Source organism: Myxocyprinus asiaticus, chromosome 31 (genome assembly GCF_019703515.2).
Source record: "Myxocyprinus asiaticus isolate MX2 ecotype Aquarium Trade chromosome 31, UBuf_Myxa_2, whole genome shotgun sequence".
In the NCBI taxonomy this organism is placed as follows: Eukaryota; Metazoa; Chordata; class Actinopteri; order Cypriniformes; family Catostomidae; genus Myxocyprinus; species Myxocyprinus asiaticus.
The window spans coordinates 652288-664023 of record NC_059374.1 but is presented as its reverse complement, the minus strand read 5'-3'; the positions used below and the strand labels follow the sequence as shown (position 1 = coordinate 664023).

Genomic DNA, 11736 nt, shown 5'->3' with positions numbered 1-11736 from the left:
GAGATAACAACCGCAATCAGGAATAACACACAAACGGAAAGGCATCTTTAAAAAGACATTCCGTGTGTGCCGCTCTTTTAGAAATAAAATATATTCTTTTAGAATATACTCTTTTTGTTGTCTGTCGCAGGATTGTGGTTTGTACCTCCTGTTGGTAGGTACTGTTGGTAGGTACTCACCACTGCTGACTGGGAGCACCCCACTAGCCTTGCCGTTTCAGAGATGATCTGATCCGGTCATCTGGCAATAACAATTTGGCCCTTGTCAAAGTTGTTCAGGTCTTTACTCCTGCCCATTTCTCCTGCATTCAACACGTTGACTATGAGAACAGATTGTTCGCTTAACATCTAATCTAACCAGACCTTGACATGTGACCTTGTTACGAGATGATCAATGTTATTCGCTTCACCTGTGAGTGGTCATAATGTTTTGGCTCATCAGTGTATTATACTATATGTGCATGTGCTGAAGGAAATAACAGTGTTTGGAAGGTGGCAAAAGAATAATGTTAAAGATGTGGATGAGTTTAGGATTTACGCTTTGATTCTGAATCAAAAGGGAGTGAAAAACCCTCATGTTTATCAATAACAGTTGAAGTTGATTTTGTCAAGCCAACATAATAAAAATAGAATGTTTGAGGATGATCAATACAGTGCTGCCTAGCAAAAATCATTTTAATGATAATATTTAAATACCATGAATACAATTTCCAAATATTAGAGTAATAATAGTTTCAGCTAGACACAATGAATTCCTATAACTACCTGTGTAGAATATTTTTATCAAGTTGAGTATAAATTAATCAAGTATAATCAATGTTAATATAGCTATTTTATTCTACAATTCTTTCTGATGGTCAAACATGAATCTTAGTGTGTGTGTGGAGAAGCCTGTGTAGGAAAGGAATGTGCTCACATATAGTAAACTGCTCTCATGACTGATGAGAAATATATGTTGAGGTTCCTCCACAGGTGTCTCCTGTCCACTTCTTAAAATAAACAGACTGGAGTCAAAGAATAGGGTGATGGATGATTGTGACATGTATGGAATGTATTGGCCACTCCTTAGTAGATGATATTTATTTAAGTGGGTGCAAACCATTTTGCTGGAGTTGTTGTGCTGGGAACAACTCTGCTTTTTTATCTCTGATAATAAAGTCTATCTTCTGGCATCAAAGCCCCAAGACTTCAAGAGTGATGTTTCACAGAGGTGGCAGAAACCACAACACCTGTCATATGATTAAAAAGAGTTTCATTTAACATGATGTCTCACGTGGGTTGTGAAGATCAGCATACGTTTGTTTTTGTAATGAATCGTGATTTTTGTTGTGATGTAGGTTTGATACTTAATGTTTGATACTGTATATGATCCATCTCTGATAGAGACACACTGTATTATTTGACAGCAACATCCTGAAAGATGACAAGATGCAGGTGTTGGGTAACAGTGGTGAAAAACTACAAAAGAGACAACAAATGAGACATTATAGACATACTGTAATAGTCGTGTATTATGTTCTACTTATCCTGATAATGACCATTAACATGATCTGTGCACTAAACCTCTGCTAACATAGATGTACATTTACAATACATATGATAAATAATTGAAGGCACTTTAGCTCCTCAGTAATTTTGAGATACAGCACTTTAGAGCGTCCTTTAAAAGTGTTACAAAAAGTACAATGATTGCACTTCAGATGAACAGAGTGTCAATATAAGATTAAAATTGTTTTTTTTCCCTCTCTTTTAGTACTTATTAATATGTGCTGATTCACACCAGCTGGATCTCTTTTCAAATGAAAGCATTTCCTGTGAAATAGAATTTTACTCCTTTATGTCCAATTTTCTGAAGTGTTCAGAAATTCACGAGGGGAAACCGGATTGTTAAAGCTGTGTAAGACAAGCCCTCAGGACACTCATAACTGTAGACATGGAAAACCAGTTTTGCAGCTTCCCTGCTTTATACTTTCAAATGTTTATACACATATCCTGTCTAGAATCACTGTTCAAAACCAACACCAGTGTAACATTTCCTGCAAGCACAATATGCTGTTACAAGGACAAACAACAGAAGAGATATTTTGTGAAATGAGTTCTGAAAAATACAAAATACATATTTAAAAAGTGTCGCTCTGTCACTCCATCATTATTGCAGACATAAGCTTTTAAAAATGTGATGACAACACAGTGACACATACACAAACAAATGTAATAAAAACCAACCAAAAAGTCATTTAAAACTATATGAAATGCATATGGTATCAAGAAATCATAACACAAGAAATGCAATTTGGTTACATCAGGTATAATTAGCAAAAGATTAGAGCCCGACTGATATGGGATTTTTGAGACCGATTTTAGAAGGGGAAAATGCACCGATTACCGATATGATGGCCAATATATTTAGTTTTTGAACTGGAATGTAAACAGAACTTTTCTATGTGGATTGTGCACCGATTTTGCACTGATATGACTATGCAAAGGTACTCAGAAGGCTGCTTTCTTAAATAAATATTTTTATCAAAGAACATTTGAAATTATTATTATACATTGTCAACAAATTCTAGAAATGAACACTGTGAAAATAAAGAATAAATAACAGTACAATAAATAGCTTAATAAACATCAATACTGTTAGTATAAGTCAATTGCTGACCACTTAAATAAAGAATAAAATAAATAAAATAAAATACAAATCAGTACTGTATGTTTAGTATCAGTCAAATGCTGACCATTTAAATAAAGAATAAATAAAAATACAATAAATAGCTAAATAAAAATCAGTACTGTATGTTTAGTATAAGTCAATTTCCCACCTTTAAAATAAAGAATAAATAAATAGCTTAATTAACATCAGTACTGTATGTGTAGTATAAGTCAATTGCTGACCATTTAAATAAAGAATAAATAAAAATAAAATAAATAGCTAAATAAACATCAGTACTGTTTAGTATCAGTCAAATGCTGACCATTGAAATAAATAATAAATTAAAATGAAATAAATAGCTAAATAAACATTAGGGGCGGTTGCACCAGCTATACGTACGTTACAACTTAGCCTAGTTGTGGCATAAATGGGCACTAAGTCACAATTTACGCACTACTAAATATTTGAGCATTGCACCATTAAACTTAGGTAGAACGTAACCCTACATATAAACTAAATATTTACAGAAGCCACCGACCAGGAGTAATGGATAGAGTAATAAAGCAGACTGATATTTAATGACATCAGTGAGCTCATGTTTTGCATGACAGGCTTCAATCCTTTCGACATATATGATGATGTTGACATTTACACTCATTTACATTTAAAAAAAATTACTTTAAAGCGGCTCTTCAGCATTAAACTGTTCTAACGGTGCTGTTTTTAGGGTGCGTTGCCTGGTGTCAAGTTTCAACACATTCAATATATATATATATATATAGGATATTAAAATGAATAAATGTCTATTTTTCCAGCCTGTTGTATTTGTATTTATTTATCACCCCTCATTTATTTTAGATACAATTCCTATATATTATTATTTACACAGGGCAAATATACTATTTATTAAATCTACTTTTATTACGTATCATATTTTAATGTCTGGAAAACCAGACTTCTAAATATTACATTTTATAAATGCAACAACTGGAATTGTTCGGTTGAAGGGGGTACAAATCTGTGAATCCTAAACAAAACAGTTTGGTGAATACATGTTTACTCATTAGCTTCCACTCAGCTGATAACAATGAAAGTAGCTACATGATTAGCTAGTTAGCTATAAACTCGTTGCCACGGAGAGTAAAAGATGGACTTTATTTACTTTCCAGCATTGTGTCTCACCAACTATGTAATAACATAGTGTGAAATCAAAACTCAACAGACACAATCCACCACCGCACCGTTGTCTGCTGAGCTGCAAAAAGATGCTCTGATGTTTACCTTTCAATCTGCTACATTACTGACTGCACTGACAAACTATAGCTGGCTAACATAGCAAACAATAGCAAAGATAAACATGAGTGACATGATTGTCAGGGACAGGGTTAATGTTATATTAGTTATATAAAATGATGGGGTAATTTTTTATTAACTTTCTAGTATGTATTTCACAAACTAGTTAGCAATTTAACGAGAAGAGATCGCTCAAATCCACACCGTTCAACTCCATCCTGTCTGCAGAACCACCATCAGCTCAGAGTCAGCTCTGTAAACAATGGAGTCGGAGCGCGCTCTGCTGGACAAACTACACTATGACACCAATTCTAAAGCATTGTTTTCTGCATTATATGTTCTGAAAAAAAGTTTTCATATCAGCGCATATCGGTAAAATATACGCCGATACCGATATATCGGTGAAAGGCTAATATCGGCCGACCAATATATCGGTCGATCACTACAAAAGATGACCAGGGTGCACTATAGATGAAGTTACTGTTTACAAATGCCTGGCTCTGGCACTTCCGGATTCTTTGTCTTTGCATTTATTTTCAATGCTGAAAGTAACTTTTTCAATCGAAAAAAGCTGTTAATAAGTTTGAATATTGAGTCTGATATTGTCATCAAATAGTATGATTTACTGAATGCAGACCAATAATTTTAGTTTTCAAGTTAAATCTGGTTCATCAATTGTACAAAAAGAACCTGCATATATTGCTACACTATAAACCATAGTTACCCCTTTATAATAACTTTTATTAACATAAATAACCTATGATTGTATAGTTCTTAACAGATTATTCAAACCACAGCATTGCTCATATCCTTCACTGAAAGCTGCTGCTCAAAAAAACAGGAAACACGGTTACCTGCAGTATGACGTCACGTTTACGTCATCTATTGTAATAAAATATAACATAAAACATATAGATATATTCCATAAATAATCAACTCAAAATAAAATGAATAGTATTGATTAAAAAATATTAACATCAGACAGTGTCTGCAGGTCCAGATTAAATCTGTCCACGAATTTCTGCACTGATTTTAGGTGAATGAATTACAGCATGGTAAAATGTGTTCAACGTAATCAAATTAGTCTAAATATTTTATAAACAAACATGCAAAGGGTGGGGCATGTGGAGAATTTGTGAATGATGGTCATTGCAAATGTGTGAAAATCTGCTAGGCTTTCTGTGGAGTTTTGCCGCTGCAGATTTGATCTGTTATTGTAATATTTAGTGTGCATGACAAGAGATTAACAATCCATGTGTGATCAAGTGCATCAGAGACTCACAAACTGTATATATCTTCATTTAAGCAGTCACATTGCATAGGGAATTACAAAAGTACAAAAGTGCCAGAATATAAAAATAAGTGTGCAATAACAGATGTTTTGTTTTGATGTTTTTGTTCATGCACACAGTCAAATATGGAGTTAAAACAGAATTTCTTTAAATGGAGCAGTAATGATGAGGAAGTGAAGCGAGAAATTAGCTGCACTCGTGCAAATGTGTCTGATAGCATGCAAAACATGAGGACTGGCAATCACACAGCAATCCTTCCAATACAACATTCCCATTCCAAGGAATCCAGGCAAACCAGGAGGCTGTAGGCGTCTGAATATGGTTCGAGACGTCATGCTCTCATTTCATCTGGCTCCATCGTTCCTCAGTAGAAAACGAATGAGTTTTCAATGATCAGTCGTGACCTAGATCAGATCTTCCTTCAGGTTCAGTTCATGAGGGCCACAGCACTCTCCGGTTGACCTCCAACCAGCCCCAGGAAGAACTCCAGCGCCAGCCGCATGTGAATGGGCACAAACACGTAAGAGGTATAAAAGACCATGGTCAGCATGGTAAACAGCACGGTGTTGAAGATGGACTGTTCCCAGGGCTCCAGCACATAGATGCCCGAGATGAGCAGATACTGATAGTACAACCAACACACGTACTCCTTCATGCTCTTCATGTCCATACGCTGGGACGACACAGTATTGCTGTGAGAGAGGACACTGGGTGAGGCACTGAAATAAAAGCACAATGAACACACACACAACAGCTGCTGTGAATGATGGGTAATAATGCTGCTTTGGGATGGTGCATCTCTTTAAAGTACATTTCAAAAGACACCACCTGAATTCATGATGTGAATGAGTAACTCATTATTTATTCTTCGGGCTGTGCCCTGGGTTGAAATTGAATAAAGTTTTTATCCCAGGAAGCTGAGCGTATGACATCATGAAGTGACACACTAACTGAATTAGTATTTCAGAATGTAAAAGGAAATAAATATTAATGCAACACACTGACATTCTATGAACTTCATGATGATTGGGTGAATCTCACAGAAACATGTCCAGCTCATATTTCACCGCAAAATTAAAAGAAAAAAAAAAAGAAGAAATTATACAGTATATATAGTTTTGGGTAGTAATGGATACATGTCATTAGGATTTTGTAATCAGAAATTAAGTACTTGTAATTGGATTACATTACATTTTAAAATGCACATAATCAGATTACAGTTACTTTACTGGATTACATTTTTGATTGCATTCCTAATAAGCCAATGGCAATAAGTAGTAATTTACTGATTATTTTTAAACAGTGGTCTGAGCCAGAGCCTGAAATACATGCGATCGGTCACCACTACAGTGCACTGAAGACAGTGCGTTCCCATTCCTCATTTGAACACATACAAAAATAGCTTGACTTCAAGGAGGCACAGACCATTGCAATCTTTGCCTTACAAAAATGATATTAATTGAAAAAAAAAACCTCCACATCCAATTTTAGGAAGCATTTGGAAGTTCTGTATATTCTATACTTATATGATAATATAAAATTACAATCACTGCATTATAAAAAATATAACAGTGCAACAGATAAAGGACGGGCAACGAGGAGGCGGGAACCGGCTGAACAGTAAACATAAAGTTTTAATGAGAAACTCAACTTAAAACAAACGTAAACAAACACAGACACATATGCAACTGTGCCGAACTGGCGTCTCCGGCAGCCCTCTATCTTGCTCTCCCACTGATCAGCTGATTCAGCGCCGGCCATGCTCCATCACAGCCCAGCCACGCCCTCCTCCTTGTCACACTCCTCCCCTGCCCGATTCAGGCCAGCACACCACCGGTCTGATTAACTCCCCACCCATCTCTGGAGGGGAGACGCTGCCCTTCCGGCCATTCTGTTAGCCGGTGGTCCACCCTGCCTCCCAGCCTGGCCACGCCCTCCTCCTCATCACAAGCAGACTTTAATAATAATCATTCAAAAGTAATCGGATTAGATTATTTAAAAAGTGTAAATGGAAAGATTACGTTACTGATTACAATTGTAGTTATACAACATCGAGTCCTAACCAGACGTGACGTGATAAAATTCCAGTGACAAGCAATCTGTCTGTCCACACCAGACGCAACATGACACCACAATATTCATACACTAAAATGAGGATAATTAACAATAAAATGTAGAAAACAGAGCAATTACAGACAGAGCAGTCTGTTTACTGAACGCAACTCATTTTCTCACATAAGCGCTGTAATGCTTCCTACGACAAGCCTCAAGGGGATAAATACACAATCACACACAAAGTTACTTTATGAATCGCTTTCTAATTCAGTCTGTTACGATTTTTTATGTTCATGCGGTACACCTGTTTTTATTTCACCGATCTCCACGTGACAGGAAAGCGGAGTGAAAGTCAAAATGAGCCGGTATGTCTCCCCACTACCATTCTGAACCTCTGTCTGTGTGTGTGTGTGTGTGTGTGTGTGTGAGACAGGAATTTTGGAAACATGGAAAAGATACCTTTTATCGCATGTTGCAGGGTCATGTCCCGTCTGGTTTTGACATGGTATAATTTGTAATCAGTACTGAATTACATTTCAGAAGTAATCTAACCAACACTGTATATTATCTAGAGAAAACAAGGCCTATTTTAGAACTATTATGATTTTTTGCATCGTATTTTCATGACAATTAAACATATTTTCCCCTCAAACTCTCATTGCTGTAATGCAAATTTATTTTACTTTTGGGATTTTTGTTATTCTCATTATTCTCAATGGTGATTGTCATTAGATTCTCATTATAAAACGGATAGTTCCAGTCCTGGATGTTGATTGGTCAACAGTTTTGTTTTATTCATGATAAATTACAGCGCTGACCTCTTCATGGAACTTCTATTTGTATCACTCCACAACACCCATATCTGATGGTTATTCTTGTTGCCTGTTTACTGTCAGGGACTCTTTGTTCTAGCAGAAGGATGGCATTTATTGATATTACTCACAAAATATACAATTTTAATTAACATTTGTGTCCTTAATATTTTTACTATGTGGTGACTGTTTTATAAAAGTTAATTTTTAATTAATTAATTAATTAATTAATTAATTAATTAAAATTAATTAAATTAAATTAAATTAAATTAATTAAATTAAATTAAATTAAATTAAATTAAGTTATCAGGCACTCCAGGCTGTGCCATATTGTGAATATAGAATATATGGTTAGGTTAGGTTTACCATGATCCTAACCCTTTATTCACAATATAGCACGGCCTTTCATGCCTTATTGCTTAAGTAAAAACAATACTGTGATACAATTCAATTTAAAGCATCATAAATTAAAGTACAACAAATACTAAAATGATGAATAAAAACTTCACAATTTGAATAATATCACAGATTTTTTTCTACACTGCCTGGCCAAAAAGTTGCCTTTTGGATTTAAATCAGCAGATACTTTAGAGCCTATGATTGGATCATTATTGCAGTGATTAATATGTTTCAACTGGCAACAGTTCTTTTAACCCTAACTGATGCAGTGTGTAGCTTCTCATTTCTTAAACAATCATGTCTCAGGCTTCCTAAGCAACCAATTGACCCAGTGGCTAGGGTGGGTAGTGTCACATTGGGTTAAACTCCTCGTGGTCACAATAATGTGGTTCTTGCTCTCGGTGGGGCGCGTGGTGGGTTGTCCGGAGAATAGCATGAGCCTCCACACATGCTATGTCTCCGCAGTAACGCGCTCAACAAGCATGTGATAAGATGCGCGGATTGACTGTCTCAGAATCAGAATCAGAATGAGCTTTATTGCCAAGTATGCTTACACATACAAGGAATTTGTCTTGACAGGAGCTTCCAGTGTACATCAATACAAAAACAATACAAAAACAGCAACAAGACATAGATAATAATAAAAAATAAAAAATAATTATACACATACGTACAGACACACACATACATACATACACACTTACAAATGGGTAGTGCAACCCATGTGTATTTAGTATGCCTCAGATGCAGAGGCAACTGAGATTCGTCCTCCGCCACCCGGATTGAGGCGAGTCACTATGCCACCACGAGGACCTAGAGCTCATTGGGAATTGGGCATGCCAAATTGGGGAGAGAAAAAAAACCATGTCGGAAAATGTATCCCATGGTCGTGGAAAAGATACTATGTTCCCTATCTGTCACTCACTTGATGTAGTGACGCTAGGGGTCACTCTTGGGAGCCCCAAACACCTCTGCCTTTTTGAAAAAAGGCCAATGAGAATTGGCGAGTGGAATTTGCATGCCACTTCCCCGGACATACAAGTATAAAAGGAGCTGGTATGCAACCACTCATTCAGATTTTCTCTTCGGAGTCGAATGGTTGTATTCAGTGCACTGAATTCAGTTCCCTCCAAAGACGCACCTCAAAACTGCTGGATTTACGGCGCATTTCAGCAGCTTCTCCCCCTCTGCACCCGTGGAGTGCAGAGAACGCCCCTGGGCGCTTTGGCAGAACGAAAATAAGAGAGTATATTCTAAAAGAGTATATTTTCATTCACAAAAAGAGCGGCACACACACGACACGTCTTTTTAAAGATTCCTTTCCGTTTGTGTGTTATTCCTGGTTGCGGTTGTTATCTCTCCACTTCTGACATCCACGATCGCTGTCTTACATGTCTGGGCACTGCCCATGCGGAGACATCTTTCGTGGATGAGTCATGTCCTCATTGCGAGAACATGACCATGGCAACTTTGCGGTTGTGGCTTGCTTTCGTTAGAAAGCAATCCACCCCAGCAGCTCCCCGCACTGGTCCTTTTACCTACAGGTTTGAGGCCGCGTCGGTTAGCACTGGGGGCGATTTGGGGACATCAATGGGACCACCTCCTCCGGGTATCCCCCCACAGACCTCCCATTCCCCATCACTCTCACTTACCCCGATCGGGCTCTCGCACGAGACCGCCGGCTCATCTCAGCGTGAGTTTGACTTCTCATTTGGAGCTCGGGAAGACGATGAGTTATCGAGCGCAGCATCGGAGAGCAGGATTGTCCAGTCTGATGCAGAGGCTTCAGCTGGGCTTCCTCCTTTGGGAATGGTCGCCCAGTCTCACGCTGATGCGGAAGTGACAGACATGCTCTCCCGGGTGGCTGCGAGCGTCGGGCTAGAGTGGAACCCTCCACTCTCCCCTGAACCCTCGCGGCTCGAAGATTGGTTCCTGGGCCCCCGTTCTTTTCTTCCCAGAAGTGCATGAGGAGCTGACAAGATTGTGGGAGGCACCTTTTACTGCCTGGTCCCGGTCTTTCAGCTCCCCCGCTCTCACTACCCTCGATGGTGGAGTGGCCAGGGGGTATTCGGTGATCCCCCAGGTGGATAAGGCGCTCGCGGTGCACTTGTGTCCGCAGAGTGCCGCCACATGGCACGGGTGCCCGAAGCTCCCATCCAGGGCCTGTCGGTTTACGTCGTCCATGCCCCGGCACGGCTTAAGACCCCGCACCCTGTCTGCTCATCACCAAGGGCACCCTCATGCAGCAAAAACCCAGGTGAACCCTTGTCTTTCCCCCAGTGATTTCCCTTTGAGCCCTTGGAGTCAGCTGAGCTTAAGGCACTGTCTTTGAAGACTACCCTCCTGACTGCGCTCACTTCCATCAAAAGGGTAGGGGACCTGCAGGCGTTCTCTGTCAGAAAATCGTGCCTGGAGTTTGGTCCAGGTTACTCTCATGTGATCCTGAGACCCCGACCAAGCTATGTGCCCAGGGTTCCCACGAACCCTTTTAGGGATCAGGTGGTGAACCTGCAAGCGCTGCCCCAGGAGGAGGCAGACCCAGCCTTGGTGTTGCTGTGTCCGGTGCGAGCTTTACGCATCTATTTGGATTGCACGCAGAGCCTTAGAAGCTCCGAGCAGCACTTTGTCTGCTTTGGTGGACAGTGGAAAGGAAGCACTGTCTCCAAACAGAGGAACGCCCACTGGGTCATTGACGCCATCGTGATGGCATATCAGGCTCAGGACGTGCCACCCCCTGCGGGGTTATGAGCCCACTCTACCAGGATTGTGGGGGCCTCCTGGACCCTGGCCAGTGGCGCCTCTTTGGTAGGCATCTGCATAGCAGCAGGCTGGGCAACACCCAACACCTTTGCGAGGTTCTACAATCTCCGGGTTGAACCGGTCTCGTCCCGTGTATTGGCAGGCACGAGCAGGTAAGTTCTGGGACAGCTGGCCAGGTGTACCGCTTGCGCATAGCGCCTTTCTCCTCCCTTGAGGTGAAGACGTGCGCTCTTGACTCCCAGTTGTGTTCACAGACTGTGATCCCTGGATGACTTTTCTCCTTAGCCCTTAGTAGAGTTTGCGGAGAAACTCGCTGACCAGCCCAGTACGTGCGCTAATGAGCCCCTGTACTGAGGTAGGTGCTCCACATGTGCTGGTTCCCCGAAGGCGACCCCATGTGATATTTTCCGCAAAATCGTTTCCCTGTCGGCAAACTGCATCTTCCTTGGGCAGAGGCCCCTCTTCCCCGGTCGCCA

General features: G+C 39.8%; 1 protein-coding gene across 1 annotated transcript; it reads right to left on the bottom strand.

Moving 5' to 3' along the window:
- Positions 1 to 1510: 1510 nt before the first annotated feature.
- Positions 1511 to 5993, bottom strand: sptssb (serine palmitoyltransferase, small subunit B). The gene has a single exon (XM_051665237.1). It carries the CDS (start codon positions 5902 to 5904, stop codon positions 5662 to 5664), a length of 243 nt encoding a protein of 80 aa, XP_051521197.1. The 5' UTR covers positions 5905 to 5993; the 3' UTR covers positions 1511 to 5661.
- Positions 5994 to 11736: the final 5743 nt, after the last annotated feature.

Bases quoted from the DNA above. Each gene is read 5' to 3' on its own strand.
- sptssb (XM_051665237.1), bottom strand. From the start codon at position 5,904: ATGGACATGAAGAGCATGAAGGAGTACGTGTGTTGGTTGTACTATCAG.